Source organism: Melozone crissalis, unplaced genomic scaffold (genome assembly GCF_028551555.1).
Source record: "Melozone crissalis strain CALT ecotype California unplaced genomic scaffold, PUWL_Pcris_2 ptg000057l_1, whole genome shotgun sequence".
NCBI lineage: Eukaryota > Metazoa > Chordata > Aves > Passeriformes > Passerellidae > Melozone > Melozone crissalis.
This window is the reverse complement of record NW_026535835.1, coordinates 7,078,526-7,102,236: the sequence shown is the minus strand read 5'-3', so window position 1 is coordinate 7,102,236 and position 23,711 is coordinate 7,078,526. Positions and strand designations below refer to the sequence as shown.

Sequence of the window (23,711 nt, the reverse complement as noted above, 5' to 3'; positions counted from 1 at the left end):
GGGAGGAGGAGAATAAACTGTGGCAGGAAAAGTGACCACAGAGGGGCCAGAGCTGCCAAATCCCCAAAGCACCACGTGCAGAATTTCCTTCTCAATTGTTAATTTGCTGCACCTTTCATGGCACTGAAACCACTGGACCTGTACAAGCATTTTTAGAAGAAATAATTAATATTTAAGACAAACCCAAGTCCCCTTCTGAGCAATTCAGTGCCACAGATGGAAATTGGGATTTTTCATGGCCAAACCAATTTAATTCCTAAAATGTTCCCCCATCCCCAACCCCACCAGCAGCTCTTGCTCCTCAGCAGGCACAGGAGGGTCCCTCCAATGCTCCCTCATGAAGATTTTAACTTTAAAAAACTGAAATTCCAGCAAAGGTTTTACTGATTTCCCAGAGAATTAACGGGGGAATTTCTTGGTTTAGGTTTTGGAGTTGTGGTTGTTCATTTGTTTGGGTTTTTTTTTTGTCACTAATGAGTGTTTAGTTGTTTAATCCAATCAGAAGAGCAGAAAAATGTTTGTTAGATTCCAGAAGTGTTCCCTCGATCCAAAGGGATGGGCTGTGGAAAAGGATCTTGGAAAAGGGAACATGGAAAAGGGAATATGGAAAAGGATTTTGGAAAAGGGATCTTGGAAAAGCATCATGGTAGAGGGAACATGGAAAAAGGGAACATGGAAAAAGGGAACGTGGAAAAAGGGAACGTGGAAAAGGGGAATGTGGAAAAGGGGATTCTGGGAAAGGATCATGAAAAAGGGAACATGGAAGAGGGAACATGGAAAAGGGAACATGGAAAAAGGATTATGGGAGAGGATCATGGAAAAGGGATCTTGGAAAAGGGAACATGGGAAAGGGATCATGGAAAATGGGAACATGGAAAAAGGGAACATGGAAAAAGGGAATATGGAAAAGGATCATGGAAAAAGGGATCTTGGAAAAGGGAACATGGAAAGGGATCATGGAAAAGGGAACATGGAAAAGGATCATGGAAAAGGGAACATGGGAAAGAATCATGGAAAAAGGATTATGGGAGAGGATCATGGAAAAGGGATCTTGGAAAAGCATCATGGAAGAGGGAACCTGGAAAAGGGATCCTGAAAAAGGATCATGGAAAAGGGAAAATGGAAAAGGGAACATGGAAAAGTGATCCTGAAAAAGTGATCCCAGAAAGAGATCCTGGGAAAGGGATCTTGGAAAAGGGATCCTGGCAAAGTGACCCTAGAAAAGGGATCCTGGCAAAAGGATCATGGAGAAGGGGTCTTGGAAAGGGATCTTGCCAAAGGGATCCTGCCCAAGCCCTTCCCAGCAGCAGGGCTGGTCCTGGGGGGTTCCCTCTCCCATCCCATCCTGGATCTGGGGCTGGAGCCTGCCAGGGAATGCACAAAACTCCAGGAAAACCCAAGGACACACTTCCCAAAGTGTCATCTCCCAAAACCACAGTTCCCCATCCCAAATCCTCCCTGCCCTATTTCCCTGCCAATGCTGCTCCCTGCACTCCAAAGAAAATTCCCTGAGGAATTCCCAATCCTGCAGGGAGGGAAGCAAAGGGTGCCTTGTCCAGATGACTCCAGAAAAATTCCTGGCAGCTTTAAGCTCGTGCTAAACAGCTTTTGGCCAGTGTGTAAACAGACTTTGGGTTTTATAAACATGGGATCCAGGCTTGGGGTGGGAAAAGAGCTGGAGCTGTCCCAGAGGGAGGATGGATCACTTCCTGCAGCCCCAGGCAGTTTGGGGTTTGCTCAGGGTTGAGGGTTTGAGCTGGGCTGGGAATGTTTTGTGTGGAAAACCTTGGGAAAGAGAAGGGGAGAACACCTGGATTTGGGAAAAGATGAGGCTGGAGAAATGCTTCTGGTAAATTGGAAAAAAAATATCTTAAAGAAGAAGAAGAATGGGATTAGGAGGGAGAGGATGCAGGTGGGGGGGAATCCAAATGGATTTTGGAGCATCCAAAATTCAGAAAGAAAAGGTGAATTATGCAGGTGAGCCACAACCCAAAATTTAGACCTAAAATGGGAGGAAAATACAATAGCAGTGCTGAGAAATGTGGATCTACCTCCCCTCTCCCCTTTGTGGCACTGCTCAGCACCCCAGGAGTGCTCAGGACATGAAAATATCCCAGAGTTGGAAGCAGCACATTCTGAAATGCAGCCCCTGCACCTCAGTTTTGAGGAATTAAAAGCACCAACCACCAGCACTCAGCAAAACTGGCATTAAAAGCTCAGTGACCACCCAGCCATGGCTTTGCCTTTGCAGAGGCTCCAAATCCTTTTCAGAGCAGCATTTCAGGGTCCCTCTCATCACCACAGTGGGGATTTCACAGCTTCCCCACACCCAGAGCATTTCCCAGCTGGGAACCCTCCCTGGCACAACCAGACTCTCTGGGATTATTATTTTTTTCCCCAGCACAAATGAACCCAAAGCCTCAAAAAGGTTCAGCAAAGAGAAGAGAAAGCTCATCAAGCAGCAGATGGTGACAGTCCTGAGCAAGCCAGAGGCCTCTTCCCTGCTTGCCCTTAGCCTTAATCTAGATAAAAGCCCTCTCTTCTGCAGCTAAGAGCTTATTTTGCTCAGTAAGAAGATGAGGGTGTTAAAACATGCAGAGCAGGGGGGAGTGTTGCTATTTTGAGACAGGGATGAGACTTCTCAAGACCCAACTGGTTCATTTATTGCCCTGGATATTCCAAATTTCTGCCTCCTTTTCACCTGGGGTAACCCATGGCCCCTTGGGAAAGAAGAGCCAGAACTCCTCAAAGTCATTTCTGTTGGTTGTGAGCACCCAAAATAATTTTGCCAAGGTCCTTTCCTTTCCTTTCCTTTCCTTTCCTTTCCTTTCCTTTCCTTTCCTTTCCTTTCCTTTCCTTTCCTTTCCTTTCCTTTCCTTTCCTTTCCCCTTTCCCCTTTCCCCTTTCCTTTCCCTTCCTTTTTAAATGATCTTTTTTGGCTCTACTGAGAGGGTTCTTCTCTATTGTGGCTTTGGAAGCAAATAAATCACTTTGCCTTCCCTTTACATCTCTATACAAATAAATAAAATAAACTTTTTTTTTTCTTTTTTACAAATAGTTTTGGGGGTTTTGGTCTTTGCAAATAAAACAAATGAATCACTTTGCAGCCTCAGAAATGCCCCCTGCCCCTTGCAGGCACGATGCAGATCCCAACACTCCCACATGGGATGGATTAATGAGTCACCCTCTGCTTCCAGCACCTCTGCAAGCCCAAGGAATGAAACTGAACCCCTCTAACACGTTCTTGGCATCTCCCAGGAGCTTCGACCACACAAATCCCAACCCTTCCACGTGCCAGGAGGAAAAGCAACCCCTCCCAAGAGCAGGGAGAGTCTGGGGTGAGGAGCTGGCTGGACACGGAGGGTTTCCCGTTTCCAGGAATGCCGAAGGTCGCAGCTTTCCTGGCAGCTCTGCAGCAGCTGAAACGCCCCAGGCTGGAAGGGGCTGATTGTGGGGAAATGAGCAGAAAGAGGCTCAGAGCAGCAGGGAGGGAGGATTCCCAAAAATCTCTTGGCAGCAAGGTCACATCTGGATTTGCAATCGATGGCAAAATTGCCAGCGAGGCTGGGGGAGGGAGGGAGGGAGGGAGGAAGGAAGGAAGGAAGGAAGGAAGGAAGGAAGGAAGGAAGGAAGGAAGGAAGGAAGGAAGGAAGGAAGGAGAAAGAGGAGGCATCATTTCTCAAAGGCCCAGAGGAAGCAGCCCCAGCACAGAAATCTCTCCAGCAGGAACTCGCTGCCTCTCCTGGGCTGTCCCAGCCAGCTCTGGAAGCTCTGAGTTCCCAACAGCAACATCTGCAAGCTGCTCCCAGGAAAATCCAGCCAAAACCAGCAGAGATGTGCTGTCCTCAAGAGCCACAAACTTCTGACCCCACTGAGGTCACACTGTGGAGAGCACTCAGAGCATCACACACCTACTGCTCAAAGCAGGGTATGAGCCACAAAAAGAGAGATTCCACCTGGCCAGAAACGTTGGTTTCAGTGAGTTTTTGATCTCAAACCCTGATCCTGTTCCATGGCAGCAGCTCACCCCACTCACAGGGCCTCACCCAGCCTGTGCCCATCCCTGTCAGCCCCTAAAGGGGACTGGAGCTCAGATCTGGTGATGGAAATTTTCCCAGATCTGCAGAGCTCCAGCAGGACTCAGGAGAGCTCAGGGAGGTGGCAGGGCAGGGAGCAGCCCCTCGGGGCCTGGGCTTGGTTTTGGGGCAGCCCTAAAGCTGAGCTCCAATTTCTCTCCATCTGCAGCTGCAATGCCACAAACAACTCGAGGCTGCAGCAGCAGCAGCACATCCACCCCAGGCTGTGCCTGATGCACTCTCAGCCCTCGGGGTTCCACAGATCTGCCCAGATCCTGGCTCTCAGACATGTGGAATTGCTCCCCAAAGGATCCGGCCCAGATTCCAGCTTTCAGCCATGGGGATTTTTTTCCCAAAGGATCCTTCCTGTGTCAGGGCAGCCATCCCAAGGGCTCAGCGACCCCAGGCACACCAAGCCTGTCCTGAGCCCCAGCAATCCCTGGCTGGGTTCTGGTCAGGAAATGGTGAATTCTTGCTGCCAGCAGGGATCTGAGCCACCACAGTGGAACCAGCACCTTTCCACCCCAATATCGCTGCTGATATTAATTCTGAATTAAGGCAGACCCTGTGCTTGGCAGCCAGAACCAGCATCAGACCTGGGGGCTGAGCTTCACGGTTATCACAACAGAGAAAAGCAAATCCTCTGGAATTCCTGCTTTAATCGATGGCAGGAAAAGTTCTGTCTGATTGTTTTGACCTTTGTACTCACCGGGCTGGGCTTCCAAGGGGAGATCCACAAACTCAATTTATTCCTTAGGAGTTTCCTGCTCTTCCTTTTCCCTGCCTGGAAGCAGAACCTGGGGAAAACAACCTCACTCCCAGACTTCCCCCAGGCAGCTGCAGGTGTGGAATATTTGTAATTAAGAGTTCATCCATGACCTGGGATGCTGCTCGGGGCCTACACCAGAGTGCCAGGGCTGGGTTTGTTGTTTATTGGGAATACAGGTGGGGATGAAAGGACAAGGAATTTTGTCAGGGAGGTGTTTTGCTCTCCTGCTGTGCCTGGAGGCTGTCGGGGCACGGTGGGGAGCAGGGATGCGGGAAGAGCAGCACGGCCACGCTCCTGAGGGGAGCCGGGAGTGCCTCTCCCACTGGGACATCTCCAGGAAAAATCCCAGTTTTCACTCCCACACCGGTCGTCAGTGCACAGATCCCGGGCGCTGCCAAACCCAGACCCCACCGGGAGCGAGAGATCCCTGGGGAACACCGGGGTGGGAAACGCTGCGGGCCCGGGATTCTCCATTTTCCATCCCCTCAGAAAGGAACCCGGCCCCGCTCGGGAAAGGACGGGCTGGTGCCGCCACCCAGCGGTGTCCGGCGGGGACACCGAGACAGGGACACCGGGACAGAGACACCGGGGAGGGGACACCGGGAACGCCCACACAGGGACACCCGATTACAGACCCCCTCCGGACCCTTTGTCCTCCAGGATCTCCCTCTACCCCCTCCATTCTCAGAGATTCCCCTCAGGAATCCCCGCTCCATGATCTCCCTCTATCCCCTCATTCTCAGGGATCCTCCTCAGGGATTCCCCTCAGGAATCCCTCAGGAATTCCCGCTCGGAGATCCCTCTCTATCCCCTCCATTCTCAGGGATCCTCCTCAGGAATCCCCACTTCAGGATCTCCCTCCAGCCCCTCCATCCTCAGCGCTCCCCGCTCAGGGTTCTCCTTCCAGCCTCTCCATTCTCAGGAATCCCTCAGGAATCCCCACTCCGAGATCCTCCTCCATCGCCTCCATTCCCTCCATCCTCACGATTTCCCCTCCAGCCCCCCGAGTCCCCTCAGGACACAGCTCCCCCTTCCCTTCCTCACTGACATTCCTCATTTTGCCTCACTTTACCTCACCCTACAAATCCTTTCCCTGCAGGATTTCCAGGCTTCTCCCCCTGACCCAGATCCACGTTTGGTTTCTTCTCCTTTCCAGGCACGTTCAGGTCACCTGCATTGCCTGGGATCTCACTAAGGGTTTCCTATTGGAAATGTGCATTTTTAAGCTGTTTTTCCCCATTCCAAGCTTTAAGAAACACAACCAGTCTTTCAGGAGAGTGAGGCTCAAATTTAGGGGCACATCCATTGCTCTGAGCCCCACAGCAAGCCCCTACCCCCCAAAAATTCCCTTTTTTAACCATTTGTGCCTTATAGGTGACAATTTTGTTCATACAGAATCCAAGGACACCCCTGTTTTTCAGCCCCTCACCTGAGCTATTCCAGGGCTCTCATCCTTTCCCCACTGACAAAACAACTCCAAGGTGTGATTATCTCATGACCACAGGGAATATTTTACCACCTTCCTCACTATAAAACCCCTTCTTGCTGGAATATTATCTTTCAAAAGACAAATGACACAGAAATGTGACATTTTTCTATTCACAAACATTTTAAAAAGCTGCTCTCTGCCTTGCCTTACTCTGTCACTACAGGTTGAATCTTATTGCTATTTATTCCATTGAGGTGCCCGAATTTTGTTGCAAGGAGCTAAAAATAAGGCAGCCCAGGGAAATCTATGCTTAGATCCCAACAGTTCTGTAAAGAAACATCTTCAGGAGGTAAATAAAAGGGAATATTGGTTGTGCCAGGAAGCCTTGCAGAGCAGGGCAGAGCTGGGGTGATCCAGTTTTTAGCTGTCAGTAAAAGTCACAGCAGAGCTGTAAAACCCTTTAAAAAGCAGAAACACAAACCAAGGTGTCTCAGCAGCCCAGGAAAAGGCAGAGCAGGGACAGGGACAGGGCTCTGAGGGACAGAGACAGCTCAGCCATGGGCTGCAAGGACATCCAAACCCTCCTTTTGGTCACTGAGCTGTTCCCAGCCAGGGCTCACAGACACCTCAAGGTCAGGCCTCAGACTGCACCCAGAAATTTGGCAAAAGCTGAGAGGAAGGAGCCACAATGGATCCTTTGTGTGAGTGCAGCTCCTGAGCATCTCCCAGCACAGGGAAGGCTCAGGAATCCAAATTTTGGTGACAGCAGACAAACAAGTCCCAGCAGTTAAAGAGAAACAGGGGCTGCTACCTTCAGATTGATTTTCTCCCTGCCAGGCAATTCATCACCAGCAGGGTTTTGATGAGTGCTAGGGGAAAAAAGAGAATTTACAACCCAAATTCAATTTCATTTTGCTGCAGATTTTTCCCTGATTTCCTCCTGTGCTCCACGTAATTTTGGTTGATTTATGAAAGCTCTGCAGCCATCAGGCTGTGGAAATAAAGACAGCAAGGATAAACTTCATAGTTTTTATTCTGCAAAGCAATATGCACATCTTACAAACACAAAAATTAATCTAGGAGAGAAATATCATTTCCAAATCAGCTATTAACCATCATGCAACAAGACAAGTGAAATGTAAGAACAAAACAAAACAAAAAACAAAAAAAACCAAAAATCAGCCATCTCGAACCCTACAATCACCTGCAGAGGGTTGAAACCAAGGCTCAGATTTTCTATGTAATGCCAAAGAAAATGCAAAAAAAACCAAAAAAAAAAAGAAAATGGCAGCTTTCTAAGAACAAGAAAACACGTACAAATAGAATCAAAACTGATTCAAGTCATAGTTAAAAAGAAAAAAGAAAAAAAAAGGAAAGATCAATATGATCTGAACTTTAATATTAAGTTTTAACTCTTCTGTTTGGCTGCATTTAACTTTGTACATCGCCTGGGAACAATCCAATATTCCTCAGCATTCCAGCACTTGGCCTGCTGGGACACCCTGCACCTCCCTGCTGCAGTACAGGGGGGGAAAAGGATGAACTAAGGCCAAAAATCCAAAACTCTCCAACCTTTTCCCTTCTGCATCTGTGGGTGACAATCTTTAATATTCCTGGGGGTGCAGAAAGTGGGGAGAAGTTGCCAAGGAGGTTCCTTTCATTCCCAAATGGTTCCCCCAAGAGCCCAAATTCCAACTGGGATGTTTGGAATTTGTTGAAGGAGGAAGGGTTTGCTTTGCTTTCCTGGAGAAATCAGAGGATTTTGGGTGGTTTTTGGGTATTTCCAGGATTCCTCTCTCCCAATCCATCTCCTATTCCTGCCTTTGGGGCCCAGATCCAGCCACCCTCAGAGGCAGCTCTTGGAGTGAGGATTAATTTGTGGGATTTAGGAACAGCTCAGGAGGAGCTCTTGGCCTGTCTCACCCCCAGGGAAGCAGCAGCAGCCCACAGCAGCATCAGGAAAAAAACTGGGAGCTTCATTTTATCCTTAAACTTCAAACCAGGCCATCTCTAAAGCTTTGCCTTAACATTCCCTGGAGGAAAACATGTCAGGTAATCCCAATTTAGGGAAACTGAAACTGTGGGAGGAAACAAAACTGTGACTGCTCAAACACCCTTGACACTCGTGAACTTACTGAAGTCCCAACACACACAGACCAGGAGTGGTGTCTGGAGGGAATAAACTGGGAATTTTCTGGCAGCATCACTGAGACTATGAGATTCTCACTTGGCTTTTTTCTTCTGAGGAGTTTGGAGCAAAAGGAGGAGGGAAAAAAAGCCTGTGGGAAGGAATGAAGAAGTGAATGAAGGAATGAATGAAAGCTGTGAGAAAATAAAAAGTCAATTAAGGCAACAAGTGAGATTTAAAAGCAGAGGTGGAAGTGGCTGAAGGAAGAGCCTGAGCCCTGAAATTCAGGAGGCTGCTCAAGGAACCAGGAAGAAAAACCAGCAAAAGGCAGAATGGAGAAGGGAGAAATGCACAGAATCAAATCTCTGACTGAAGAATGGACACAGAGAACAGAAGGGGTTTCACTGGGTGGTTTCTTTGACCTTCCTCACAAGATCCCCATTTTTGTGGCCATTTCCCCCATTCATTAATTTGCAGAAAATGGCAAATTAATGAATTGAATGGGCCAGAGCTCAGCAGTGCCAGTGGCAGCTGCCCCTCAGAGCTGCAGGCACAGTCCCACAGTGAAGCTCTGGAACAAACCCTGGGATCTCTTTTCCTTTCACTCTTTGCACTTGCCCAAGGCTGTGCAGAGCCCCAGCAGGCTGCTAACACAATACATCTTTTTATTAAGTTTCACTTTCTAGAAAGAAAAGAAAGAAAAAAAAATAAAAAAGCTTACAGACAGCTGCTCTGCAGCAGAGACACACAATCCTGGCTGGAGGGCTGGGGATGGGAGGCCAAGTGGAAAAGTTTTCCAGATAGTCTCTGTGCTGACTGGTTCTCTGGCATTCAGCAAGCCAAATGAAATACCAAAAAAAACAAACAAAAAAACCAAACCAAAACAACAACAAAAAAAAATCAAACAGTTCTTTTCAGTAAGTAACAGTTTAAAATGGGACTTCACTTCTTAATTTTTTTACTATGAATAAAAGCACAAGTTTGTCCTAAATACAGCACTATTAAAATGTGAATATGTATTTTTTTTTTCTTCCAAAAGAGAAAAAAAAATAATCTAAAACGTTGATATCTTTTCTTGCAAGCAAGGAGCAAATGGAATAAAGTATTAGGCCACACAAACACACATTGAATTCATGTTGTAGATTGGTGGCTTTGGAAATGCAGGATTATATCAAAGGTGCATACTTGGTTCAAACACACTGTACAGATTGGGCAAAAAACCAAACATCTCTTGGTTGGTTTGAGACACTTGCAAAGGCATCTTCACCTGCCCAGGTGCAGCTAGACAAAAATCTGCCTCTGTGGAGCCTTTTCACTGCAGTTATCTACACCACCATGGGCTGTCCCAGGGCAGGGCCAGGGGACAAGCACATCTGCTCAGAATTACTCTGGATATTCTGCTTTTATAAATATGTACAAATCAATTACAGGCACTTTGAAATGTCTTTGGTTGGAATAAACCAACATTGCAAGGTAATGGATTCACAGAGTGTTAAGACCCAGGCTGGGTTCAGCAGGCAATGGTTTCGGTCGTTCTCAGGAGGAGGAGGAGGAGGAAGGGTTTTTATGCTTCTGACAAAGCAACCTGGAAGAAAAACAAAGGAAGAGAAAATATTTAATTAAAGGCAAATTCTTAATCCTGTAACAGTGATATGATTTATCTCTGTGAGCTGGCAGAGCTGTCCTTGACTTTTCAAAGAAAGCTTGGAAAGTCTGACTTGGAAAGGAAATCAAAGGGAGTCTGAAGGCATTTTGTACTTTGCAAAAATCAATAGAATAAAAGTCCCAAACCACCCAAAATAAAAAAAAAAAAAAAAACACAAAAACCACCCCAAACCAGCTCAAACTACAAAACAGCATTAAGACCAAAAGGTGTCAACACTGGCTTCCTACTTCTCAATTAAAAATATTCATATTTAATCCTTCAGGCAAACTGCAAGTCCCAAGGTAATGCTGAACAATGATCTTTCAACAGCTTTGTTACTGTTTTTAACTCAATTCTAATTAACAACCAATGACTCTTTCAACAGCTTTGTTTTTAACTTAATTCTGATGAACAACCCCTAGAATTATGTATCATGTTTTACTCAGGGTTTTCAGTCTGTTGTGGTAGAAGATAATGAATAAATGAAGATTTAATGCCACCTATTCATTGCTTCACACAAAGCAGTTCAAACACCACCACAATTATGGCAGAAGAGTCACAGCCCAGCACTTCCTGAACTGCAATAATCCATTTCTGCAGGACAGAAATCTCATTTTGAGGATCTCCAAAACCCTTGTGTGGATTTTATAACCCCAACCTGCACTGTCCACAATGAAAGGCAATTAAATCCCCATCTCCAGAGACAAGAAAAACCAGTCTGTCCTCTGCCCAACAGGAGCTTTTCTCTGTTTCCTTATCAGAGCCAGGATTTTGTTAGCACACACTCACCTTTTCAGGGCAGAATTCTGTGTTGCTTTGCCTCAGTTTGCTTGGTCTGCCTTTAATGACTGCATAGCAGAACATTGTGATCACCATCACAAAGAGGAAGTAACTGGTGTGCATGAGGTGCAGGTTTATTAGAGAGCGATCATCCTGTACACAAAAAAGCAAATTAAAACCATTCACTAACTTAGCATTGGACATGAAAGCAATTATCAAATCAACCCAGAAATTACTTCATTAATCAACTTTCTCCCCTTTACACAGCAATGGGAGTGATTCCTAATTGTGGCACAAAATGTTTTTGTGATAAGGATCTGTGTTAAGGGTATTTTTCCAAATATTGGCAGAGGCTTTTGTGAAACTATAAATTGTGGTTATTAAGAGCTGTGAGGCACATGGATGAAGATCATCAAACCCATGAGGGTAGAGCATTCTCAGCCTTCACACCCCACAATAAACCAGTAGCACAAATGGCAATTTTAAGAAGCATATTCAATGAAACCACACAACAAACCAGCAGCAAAAATGACAATTTTAGGAACCATAACCAATGAAACCAGAGCTAAACATTTACTGAAAACACCAGAGGAACAGCCCAGCACTTACATCTGGAACTATGACAGTTAGTTTGGGGTTTAAAGCATGGTAGACTTTGCCAATTGCTCCCTTGTAACACCAGAAGGGGTTGTAATCCTGGGCATATTTTGTGTTCGAGTCCCTGGCCGTGGTGAAGATCTTGTACCACAGAGTGGCATTGCTGTAGGTCTCAGGAACACAATGTGGTGGCTGACTGCAAGAAAACAGAAATAATCAGCACCCTGAAATGTGTTTTCCATGTTCAACCAGCACAACTTTGCTTCTCAAAACGTGGTTTTAGTTTGGGCCTTCCAAAGCAACAACAAAACCCCAAAGTTTAGGTTAAAAACCCCCAAAAGCCACATGATTGCTATGCTAAAATCAGAATTTAACTGCATGTTGTTGCACTGAGCCAACATCCCACAGCTTAACTGGAAAAACACTGGTTTTCCTAAGACTTCCCCAGAGAAGACAAAGGAAGATATTTCAGTGAAGGCAAAGCAGCCTTTGCCTTGTGCTGATCTCTCAGCAGGGAACAGGGTGAGAACCTCAGTGTCAAATCTCATCTCTGAAACTCAATTATGGGGTAAATCCCTTAAATTTCCACTGATTCTCTTGCTCCCAGTGAAGTTTAAAAGGGAGGCATGGGCCAAAAAATCTCAAAGACAGCAGAGGATTTGTGACAAACGGGGGAAGGAGTGCAAGGATGGAATTTCCATGATCAACAGGAATTTTCAGGAGGAGCTAAGAGCTCAGAGGAATGGGTGGGGCAGGAAGCAGCCCCTGGGGAGAGCTGCACTCACACTGTGACTGGGAACACGTTGCTGGCTGCTGTCACAGTCATGCAGGTGCTGAACACAACCTGCTCGCAGTGGCCATGCAGGACACACTCGTCAGAGTTCCAGGCTGCTGGCAGGGTGAAGGTGATGTTTATCTCCTCGTGGGATTCTCTGCCTGTGAGAGAGACACAAGGAAAGCTGGGATTTGGATCACAAAAGTATCTGAGCAACAATTGCTGGGAGAAGGAGAACACACAGATGATGAAGGCAGGAAGCATCACCCTTTGGAGTCAGCCCGGATCTTTGCAGGCAACAAAGAGAGCCAAGAGAAAAGTTAAACCCAAAACAAAGCAGAAAATCCCCCAGCTGCTGCTCTTTCTAATCTCTCCCACCTCTCCCAGCCTCATCAGGCTGCTTTCAGAAATTAAAAACTCTTTCTAAGTGAATTCATGCATGTTCACAGACCTTCATTAGCAAAGCCTGTCTCCTCCTAAGAACTTTGTTCCACATCTGTTTTTTCTGATGCTCACTTTTCAAACTGGAGATATTTGTGTAGAGAAAAAGGTGCCAGCAGATACTGAACTGTGCATTAAGTCCTGTATGGTAACTCCACGTGGAGAAATTCAGACTGAAAACAAATCCAGGCTGCTGCAAATGGAACTTGCATTTGGTAGCTCTCAAAGAAGCAACAAAATAACAACAGAAACCCAGTAATGCACATTTGCAGCTATGGGCAATGTCTCTCCACAGGTTCAAGACCTTCAACGTTATTATAAAATGCAATTCTGGCTGAAAGCTAAAATACAGTGAGGTTCTATTATCAACTCCTATTAATTCTCTATGAACTCCTATCAAAACTCCCTGGCAGGCAGCCAGAGAGCAGATTGGTCTCTGCACACCACAGAAGCCATAATCATCTTATCTGCTGCTGTTTGTGATATTAAAGCTGATTCACTTATGCATTTTAGATAAACTAGAATTTTTCAGGCAACATAATGCTCTCTAGTGCATCTATGCCACATTTGAAATGTCAGTTGAGGACTTGATGGATCAAGACAAAACTGAAGAGAGTCACTGTTTGGAATTTTGCTGGCTTAAAAATGACCTTCCATTGTCATTAGGTTTAATCATTTCAAACTGCCAAGCCTGATCTTGGCACGCCTGCAGGTTCTTTTCCATTTTGAATGCAGGGACAAGTTCCTCTAACAAACAAGAGCTCCATACAGGAATAAACTCAAAATAAATCTGGGAGCACATCTGTGTTCTGTGCAAAAGAGTTATCTCACCCATAGCAAGCTGGTAAATTTTTATTTGATGATATAAGGATTAAAATAATCACTATATAATCAAATTAATAATATCATTAAAATAATATCATTATTTTAAATAAAATAATTATACTATGATAATTTGGAAATAATAAAATAATATCATTATTTGGAATCACAGGATGGTTTGGGTTGGAGGGGGTCTTAAAAACTATCTCATCTTGTTCCACCCCCTGCCATGGGCAGGAACACTTTCCACCAGCCCAGGTTGCTCCAAGCCCTGTCCAACCTGGCCTTGGACACTTTCAGGGATGGGGCAGCCACACTTCTGAGTACTCATCACCCTCACAATAAAGAATTTCTTCCTAATATTTAATCTAAACCTCCTCAGTTTCAGTTTGAAGCCAATCCCCCCATGAAAGGTTAGGAAAAAAAGCAACTGCAACCTGAATTGTTGAAGGTCCGGCCTTGCCTACCTGAAAGTCCAATCTGGTGCCCAAAAATGGTGGAGCTGAGGTGTGTGACATTGCGAGAGTATCCCCCAAAAGGTCTCAGAGGGTCCAGGGTCAGTGTGATGGTGACAGAGATGTTGATGGGACCAGAGTCCTCGAGGGTCTGTGGGGACTGTGTGGAGGACCTGGCCTGCCCGCTGGTCACGGTGCTCTCTGGGGTTGTGGTGTCGTTCAGGAGGTGCTTCAAGGTTTCATTCTCAGATATACAGAAGTCCAAATCATTAAACCTCAGCAGGAAAGTGTTCCAGTCCTTAAAGCAAAAGAGGAGATTTTAAACCCATGAGGGAGCTCCCGCCTCGCCCGGTTCCAGGCCACTGAACTAAAATCACACGGCTCAGAGAGCAGCACAAACAGCAGCAGGGCTGCCTCAACTACAGCAAAGCTGTTTGCACAAGTCAGATGGGTTCAGCCCCAGCTCCCTCCCCTGAGCTGGAAAGGAAACTCAGTCTGTTCACAGAATTCACAGAATCACCAGGTTGGATGAGACCTTAAAGATCATCGAGTCCAAGCCAGCCCCAACCCCTCAGCTAATCCCTGGCACCCAGTGCCACATCCAGGCTTTGTTAAACACACCCAGGGATGGGGACTCCACCACCTCCCCAGGCAGCCATTCCAGAACTTTATCACTCTTTCTGTGAAAAACTTTTCCCTGATATCCAATCTATATTTCCCTTGGTGCAACTTAAGGCTGTGTCTTCTGGTTCTGTCAGTGTTGCCTGGAGAAAGAGCCCAGCCCCACCTGAGCACGGGCACCTTTCAGGAGCTGTAGAGATTAAGGTCACCCCTGAGTCTCCTTTTCTCTAGGCTGAGCACCCCCAGCTCCCTCAGTGGTTCCTCACAGGGTTTGTGTTCCCAGCCCCTCACCACACTCAGGGATGAGCAGTTTCTGCCCAAGTTCAGGACAGTGCTGAGGGAAGAAGTTCCCCACACCAGCTAAATAAACAAACTGAATAACACCTAAATAACAAACTGAAAGGTTCCTAGCCACAGCAGGGAAGATCCGTGACAGATGATTTGGCCTCATCCTTGATATAAAACAACCAACAAACACCCACCCCAACAGCCCTTCTGAAAATAACACGGAGACAATCCCCCACACAACTCTGTGCTCTCTGAGAGGGGAAAAAACCTAACTCTGGGCATGTTTTCCAAATGACTGTAATTTTTGCACATACCTCTGTCATTTCTGGGGATTTGATCTCCTTGATCTTGAAGAAGTAGCCCAGAGTGAGGAAGGCGATGGCCATGGCGCTCACGCTGATCATAAAGACCACGAGCGGAGGGCGGCTGCTGATGTAAACCTTCAGGTTCTCCAACAGGTTTATGTAGAACATTATTCTGATTGTTCACCTGAGGGGAAGGAATGTTCCAACAGAGTCACTGCACTGTGAGTTACAGCTGGGGGGTAGTGGATCACACAGAAGGAGAGAAATGGGATTGTACACAGAACTGGGATTAAATTCCATGGCTGTGCTCTTCACTGAGCACAGAGTGTGTGCTGAAATACAGCAGTGACCAGAACAGCTCCACAGCACCTTCCCAGGGCCTCAAAGTGCCAGCTGGGAACAGCTTTTAAACAATGAGGGCTTCCAGCACAGCCCAGCATCACTGATCAGTAATAAAGCCAGTTCTTGCCTTTGCCCAGGCAGGTATCACTGCTACATCTGAATGCCAGCAATGTCTGAATGCACCAAGGCACAAACCAAACTTTGCACATCCTTTGAAAACTGAGGCTGGAGCTTAAGGATCCCTCTTTACCCCACCCCAAATGCCTCAGTTTTCAAACTTTGCACATCATTTGAAAACTGAGGTTGAAACCTTAACGATCCCTCTTTACCCCACCCCAAATGCTTTTATTTTCAAAGCAGCATCTGAGAAGCAGCCCTACATTATTTAAGGCTTTTGCATCAAGAATCCTATGGGCAGAAACACTCCAAAAACTGCATTAAGGTGGAAGCTGGAACACTCTTGGTCTTTATTTAATTCTTGCAGGATCTAGAACTTTTTGTTCTGTCTGTAAGCATAACCAGGACCTTACATGCTGACAAAATGTCCCATGTCATTAATTTTTGCCCCAAATAAAATATTTTGTCTGATTCCCCTCCTGAATTTTTATCTGCAGAGCAAAAAGACCCAAATTCCTGGATCAGCTTCCCCATCTCCATGCCCAGGGAAATGCAAACAGGAGTTAAAGGGCAGCCTTGTGACATCTCCTTCAGAAGCTCTGCAAGGAGGAACTCCAAGCCCACCTTTATCTTTGTCCTACCTAAAACCCTGGCTGAAAAGGCTTCTAACCCCAACTAAACCTGCTCCTAGCAATGTGCTGCTGATATCCAAAATTCTGAGGGAAAGGCAGAAATAATTCTGTACTGCAAGGGTTAAATTGGAACATCCACAGAGATCTGATAACACTGAATTAAGGCAGGGGCTGCTCCTGCACTTTGGGGTGATTCCCACTGACTGCTATTTCCAATCCAGTGTAGCAGGGCTGAAAAGTGGCAGCTCAGAGGATGAGAGAGGCACAGGGCAGGGCAGGGCAGGGAGGGATCTGTGACCTATTGATTTAAGAGAAAACAAAAGAAGGGTAAAGAACAAGCCTGAAGACAAAGCCCTTTTCAGAGCCCACACAGTACAATGATCCCAACTTCCTTGTGTATACTCAGGGTTTTACTGGCAGGAATGCTTCAGCAGTTCCTGTTAGCAGAAGAAATATTGACAGAACCTGCACAAGTGTCCCAGAGAGGGGAAAATCCAGCTCAGGGAGAAGAGACAGAGGTGCAGTGTCAACAACACAACCCTGGGCTGTGCCTGCTGACTCCCCACTCGCTGTCCTGGCTCAAACCTGCTGAGACAGAGCTCAAGATCTCACCCTGGCTTTATTATTTTGCGCCATCCACCCCTTTCCATCAACCCTGCAAAGCCCAGGAGGTTTTTCTCAGTGAGAAGTGAGGGCTGTGAACACCTCTACAAAGCCAGGGTGAACAGCAGGGAAAGGAGAGGGGTGAGAGGGGAAGAAAAGGTGATGAGAAATGTTCCCCTTACCAGAAGCTCGTCCCAGAGCAGCTGTGGCACGGGCAGGGCGGGTGGCAGAGGGAGCAGGGCCAGGGAAGGGGAGCTGGGCTGGCAGGGATCGTGCTGGGAGCGATCCGCCCTCCTGCACCTCCTGCCTGTCTTGTCCTGGCAGCAAATTCCTTCAAAGAGCCACTGTTAAACACTCCAAATGCTCCATCCAGAGGCAAAATCCCAAATATTCCTTCTGGAAATGTGGGAGACACACGGGGAGATGGAAGGAGATAAAACCTAACCCAAAAGCAGAGTTGTAGGCAGCGTCCCCTCTTGAATTTCCTTGAGGAAATAACACAGCTGCAGAGTTTATTGCAGTTTTAATCAGGGCTCAGTGTCACCCACAGCACATCCAGGGCTGGAATTCCTTTTTTAAAGGGGTTTCCATCAGCTCTATCAGAATTTGTTTGCCACAGGGTCTAAAACCAGCCATAACAAAAAAAAAATAAAACCAAAACAGGGATGTGCTGAAAATCCTACACAGGGAAATATTCAGGCTAATATTTTTATGTAAGAGATCACCAGCTTTTAAGTGCCAGTTGTTTAATATGCTGCCATAACTCAGTGGCTTTGAAAGCAATTAGAAAATGCCATAAGCTGCAATTTCTGAGGAGTAATGTGCCTTTGGAGCATTTGGGAGGGAAAAGGGAACAACTGTGGATTTCAGTGCTGGAGCTGACATGAAAACAGCAGTGGGGGAAAGCACGAGGATGAACGTTGCCATGCTGCTGCCTGAAGAATTACTGATTTTTAATCAAAGTACTTAAATTACTTTGATTGTCACGGAATTTGTGATGCAGATCAGTGCATCACATCAAAGTGTCTGTGGATTTTCAAGGTTCCTCAAACTCCTCTCTGTCAGAATCACAAAGCATCACAACTCTTCTGCCAGCTCTAGTAACTAACTTCCTCCTCTGTGTAAATGAATAACTTCAAGAATATCATTTAAACTTTTATTTCTTGTTCACAGAGTTAAAAAAATAAAATAAAAAAAAAAACAAACCAAAACAAAACAATGCTTTTACCTCCTGGCAGGTCAGGCATGCAAGATCAGATTTCACTTTTTAGCCAAATAAATAATTTAGTGAGTGGCTCTAATGACTGCTGCTGCCTCTCTGCACTCCAGCAAAGCCTTTTAATACTTGGTGCAATAAAAATCTCCCCAGTCAGACTAAACAAGGAGCTCAAGAATGAAAACTGCCAGGCTGGAACATTGGCCAGCAGCTCCAAGGTAATTGCTGGGCATGAGGGATGTTCAGCAGGAGTTACAGCTCACCAGGAAAGCTGGAGATGTTGTGCTCTTAAATCAGCATCCACAAACCCAGGCAGGCAAAAAGATTAAAATGGTAAAGGGGGAAATACAGCAGTTTAATCTGTCAGAGTACCAGAGAAACACAGAATTAAAAATATTCTATATTTTGGGGAGATTTCCTCCAAAACAGCTCCTGACAGCAATCTCAAAGGAGCAACAATGTGAATTCCTCTTTATTTGTGGGTGAAAGAGTGTGGAAGAGGAAGCTGCTGAAATAAGACTGATGAGTTTTTCAAGGCTAAATTGCAAACAAGGAAAATCTTCAAGTCTATTGCAAAGACCAAAAAGTCAATGCACAATGAGTCACAGCTGAAATATTAAATTCCCATTTGGAGGTTTAATATCAAAGGAGCTGAATTCCTAAGAACAATAAAAACCCCATATGCTGCACTAAAGCAGGTATTGAAAGCAAAACTGCACTTACCAACATGAAAAAACCCAAAACCAAACATGAATTTTAAAGAGATCAAAGAGGTTTGACATTTTTGTCAATAATGTCATCCACCTCCCTGCCACTGGAAAGCTTAAAATGATGGAATTTCCTCACAGATATTTCCCCTTCTTGTTGTGAGGGCAAGGGAATCACTCTAGAGGGGTTTAAATGGGAAATCACCACTGAAATATCCTAAGGAGGAAAATTGGGTGAAGGAGAAGGGCAGGAGGCAGCAATGCCTGTCCCAGGATCTCACAAGTTTTTCAGTTTTCAGCATCTCATTGCACAGAACAGTGTTTAAAGAGCTGTGCAGCTCAAAAAAATAAATAAATTGTATTTTCACTACCAGGAGGGGTTAGGAAATGGGTCAGCTCAGGGTGAACCACTTTATGTTGTGTGCCAAAGGAATATTTACAAATACAAACCAAACAAACCATGGGAAAGCAGCCACAAATAAATGCAAACAAAGCAGTGTTCACCTCAAACACCTTTAACAACAATAAACAGGTACCAAAATCAGCTTTCATTTGGATTTCTTCTCTTCAAATTAATATCTAAGAGTGAAAACAAAGCAAAATAAAAATCAGAGTTGGGTGAGCTGATGGGGCTGGTGCTGTTCAGCATCTTGGGGGTGACAGGGACGTGGGGACAAGCTTGGCAGTGACACCAAAGGCAGTGACAGGATCTGGACAGGCTGGGGAGTGGCTCTGGGACAATCTGATGAGGTTCAAGACCAAGTGTAAGGAAAATAATTCAGCATCCTGATATCTGGGGGAAATAGAGGTGTTAGGACCTGCAGCAACTCCAGATCATCTTTTTAGGAGTGGGATGAAATGGCACAGCCCAAAACCTTCCCCAGCAGCAGCAGGGCAGGCAGGAGGGAGGAATTTATCCTGCAGGAATCCCCCAGGGCACAGCAGCACCTCCTGCATGAACAAAATAACCCAAACCCAAACAACTCCCAGGAAATGGCAGCAGTTTCTCCTCAGCACACAGGGAGGGAGGGAAGCAATGTGGAGGAGGAAACTCCACAAAAACATCACCTTGGGTCCTTGAATGCAACCCAACATAACCCAGGAGCAGCAGCTGTGCACAAACACATCTGCTCCACTGGGAGATAACGGGAATTGGCTCCAGTTTCTTATCAGTTTGCTGAGCTATTTTATCCACAAATATGTTTACTGAGAAAAAAAACTCCACATTTTTCCAAAAAAGTCCAATTTTCCTGCAGCCTGGAAGCTGAAAGTGGCAGGAAATGGGTTTGGAATGCTCTGCACAGGGCAGGGGGAGAACAGCACCTGGAAATATGGAAAAGGACATTCCTCCCTCCTGATAAAGGATCAGGATGCAGAATATGAACAAAAATCAGGGACTTGCATGAATTGAAAGAAGCAAATGCTTCATATTTGCATGAAATGTTTCTTTTCACCTCTCAAAACACTTTTCAAAGATTAATTAATCATTTCAGCATCTCCAAGAGGGGCACCAACAGCAAACACTTCAGCTCTGCCCACGAAACAAAGCCAAGGAAGGGAAGTAATTTGGAAAATTTTAAAGATCAAATTTAGACAGAATTTCAAACACCCAAATTTCTGACTTCAACTCTCTATAAAGACAGAAAACTTGAAAAAAAATGATGTAAAAAACTAAAAAGGAAAACAAACATTACTCAATCTGTGTGTGACAGCCCTTCCCAACAGACTTGTGTTGTTCACAAAGTCTGGTGGGTTCACCACAAGCACCTGAACTTTGTGCCAGCTGATGCTCTGGGGACAGCAAAGTTCATTTCCATTTCCCACTGGAAGAAAAATTCGTGCAGAAACAGACAAATCCAAACAAGTTCCAAGTATTTTTTGTATGTTCTCAGTTCTTAAAATGATGAATGAGAAAAGGCAAGGAAAGTTACAAGTCAGGAAGCAGCAACAGAGTGAGGAAGCTTTTTTCCTGTGGTTCAATGAACTCTGAATTCTGACTTTTGTTAGAAATGAAAAACATAATTTAAAACATACCCAGCTGTAAAATCAAAATGAACTCAACCTCTGGTTGAAAATCAGACATTTTGGTGCCAAACTTGAAGCAGGCACCTCTGTCTGCCAAGAGCCTGTGCCATGGGAATGGATCCACTTCCAGCTAAAAGAGCTCATGGGCATCTTTAAACCTTCCAGCTTGTCCAAGTCATGACTTCCAACGTGAGTTACCACAACCCAAATCACCCAGACTGCAATAAAACACACAATTATAGATGAAGGACTTTGGATTTGTATTAAAAATGCTACTCTGGTTACTGCTGCTCAGCATGAGAACCTGGCAGAGGAAAGGAAAAATGAAATTATTCCATTCCACAGGACCTTTAAAGATCCGTGAGAAATCAAAAAATACAGGATGGCTTTAATGAAGAAGTGTGCAAATTCTCAGTAACTGTTCAATAATCACAAACTGGTCGAGTGACCAGTTCAAGGTTAATTGTTGACTTCATTAAAGCTGCTCATTAAGGAATGTGGGACCCAATTCAGCAGTGAAAGAGCAGAGAAATGCCAGGAAAAGGCTCTTCAGGCTGTAATGAGAACTGTGAGGAGACAGGGATGCAGACAGATACACAGCTTGAATCACAAGCAGAAAAATGACTGACAAGCTGAGGAAATGGCAGCTTTGGGGAATGGCAAATTGAGAGTTTGGGTGTGGAAAGAAGGGAGAGAAGCAGCAAAACAGCCAGTGGCCACTGATGGAAACAGAAACAGCAGCAAAACCAAGTGAAACGAGGGAGCTGGGACACAGCTGAGATATCAAAGCTGTGGCTGGAATATTCTCATGTCTGCGCTTCACCCCCACTGCTAAGAGCAAACAGGATCTGAACCTGCCCAGCCCCAGCTGGGGGAGTTCAATCTCCATTTTACAGATTAACAGACCCCCAATGCCAGCACACACAGAGATTTCCATCCAAAACAAAGCCTGGGACTTCTGAGCCCTGGGAACCTGCTTTATTCACAGGTCAGGACAGTCTTAGGAAGAAAATTAATTCCCACTCAGCCATGCTTTGGGTAAGGGGAGGTTTGGGAAAAACAACACAATCCTGACACCAGCCAAGTTTCATTAATAGTTCAGGGCTAGACTGATAAAACAGCTTCATTTCCACAAATAAAGCCTGTGCTGTTATTTAACAAAACTCAGATTATCCCAGCTGCCAGACCTGCAGATCAGCTCAGGGAATGCTCCAGGAGGGTCAGGCTGTGCCAGGCTCTGTCCCTCTGTCCCCAGCTCACAAAGGACACCCGGCTCTGTCCGTCCCTCAGCCGGGCCCTCCCAGAGCACAGGGACTATTCTGTTCTCTCAGGTGACCTTTCAAGCTCTTGTCTTTCAAGCGGAAAAGAAGAATCACATTCCAGCAGAGCCACTCCTCAAATCAGGGCAGGTAACAAAGCCACCGGGGTTTAATCCTGCCCGGTGGGCCGGGCTCGGGGAGCGATCTGCGGCCACAATTGAGGATTATTTGTGCTGGGGCTGCCTCAGGAGCTGTCCCAGGGCTGAGCACACCGGCGGGGAGGAGCTGCAGCCACCGGGATGCTCCGGGCAGGGAAGGGAAGGGCAGCACTCCCCGTGAAACCCGAGCCCTGGTCCTGCCCTGGGGCTCTGGGATTCATCGGGAGCCTTTCCTGTAACTCAGCCCTCGGAATAAAACGCAATAATCATTTACCACAACAGCCAGACCTGGGTTTTTTATCTCCACCACAGCGGCCAAACTTCGGGGAAGTTCAGCGAGGATGGGGAGAGCAGAGCAAACCTTAATTACTGAATCCTCATCTGCCCTCCAGGCAAATTCACCCCGATAATTCCCTCTCCAGAGCTAATCCTGGAAATAAATCTCCCCCAAAGACAAAGCCTTAAAGAGCAAACAAAGGGAAAATGGGGAAAAATAAAATCCCAGCTGTGCTGGAATGGGTTTTTCTCCCAGGGTGATTGGGATGTAACGGCGGGGATGGAGCAGCCATGTTCCAGGCATGATGCACCAGAAATTTTTTTATTAAAACCATCAGGAGATCAAAAGTCAAGTTAAACCCTCCCAAAAAAGTGAAAGATGATGAAATATAGGTGTACAGAAAATTGGGGAAAACATCCCAAAACAACCACACAAAACGCCCCACGCAGGAGCCACCGTTCAAAGGCTATTTTGAAGCACAACTATTTTTAGTGCTACAGAAATTATTCTTTTTCACCGTTGTTTTTTTTTTTTTCCTGCTACGACGCCACGCTCACAAACTTCAAGCTGCCGACCTTTCCCAACAGAATTTTACATGGAAATAACAAAAATAAACCGAGGCAAAACCCCCAGCAGAGGCAAGCCGGGGCCCGGGACAGCGCGGCCCGAGGCTCCCGGGGGCTCTCCCGGCGCTCCCGGTACCGGAGCGGCCTCACCCGGCCCCATCCCCCGGCTCCATCCCCCGGCAGGCCGGGCCCAGAGCCGCCCCCGTCCGCTCCTTACCGGCGTCCGCGGCGGGGCTCAGGCCCCCGGGCCGGGCGGGGCTCAGAGGCGGCGGCGCTGCCGTGCGGGCGGGCTCTGCACCATGGTCCTGCCCTGCCGGGGCTGCGGGCACGGGCGGACGGGCGGCGGGCGGGGGGAGAGGCCGCTCCCCGGGCAGGGCAGCCCCGGGCCGGACACACGGACAGGCCCCGGCACCGGGCCCCGCCTCCGCCGCCGCTTCCGGGCCGCAGCCCTGACCCCTCACCCGCCGACGGTGGCGCGGGGGGGACAAGATTGAGGCGGCGCCGGCAGCGCGGGAGGAGCCGGGAACGGAACCGGGAACATCACCAGGAACGGAAACGGGAACAGAACCGGGAACGGAACTGGGAATGGAACCGGGAATGGGCCCGGGAACAGCATCGGGAACAGAACCGGGAACGGCACCGGGCCCTCACGGCGCGCTCGCCCCGGCCCCGCGCTCC

At 46.6% G+C, this 23,711-nt stretch overlaps 1 protein-coding gene across 1 annotated transcript; it reads right to left on the bottom strand.

Annotated features, from left to right (window-relative positions):
* Window positions 1–8,048: 8,048 nt before the first annotated feature.
* Window positions 8,049–23,323, bottom strand: TMEM248 (transmembrane protein 248). The gene is made up of 7 exons (XM_054287109.1): window positions 23,251–23,323; window positions 15,141–15,315; window positions 13,930–14,215; window positions 12,210–12,360; window positions 11,437–11,620; window positions 10,837–10,980; window positions 8,049–9,987 (listed from the first exon to the last, which is right to left on the bottom strand). The coding sequence occupies exons 2-7, from the start codon at window positions 15,297–15,299 to the stop codon at window positions 9,967–9,969; spliced, it is 945 nt and encodes a 314-aa protein (XP_054143084.1). The 5' UTR covers window positions 15,300–15,315; window positions 23,251–23,323; the 3' UTR covers window positions 8,049–9,966.
* Window positions 23,324–23,711: the final 388 nt, after the last annotated feature.

Bases quoted from the DNA above. Each gene is read 5' to 3' on its own strand.
- TMEM248 (XM_054287109.1), bottom strand. From the start codon at position 15,299: ATGTTCTACATAAACCTGTTGGAGAACCTGAAGGTTTACATCAGCAGC. The intron at 14,216-15,140 runs GTATGTGCAAAA...TTTTGCTTTAAG, and splicing joins AATCCCCAGAAATGACAGAG to GACTGGAACACTTTCCTGCT. The intron at 11,621-12,209 runs GTGAGTGCAGCT...GTTTTCTTGCAG, and splicing joins AACGTGTTCCCAGTCACAGT to TCAGCCACCACATTGTGTTC.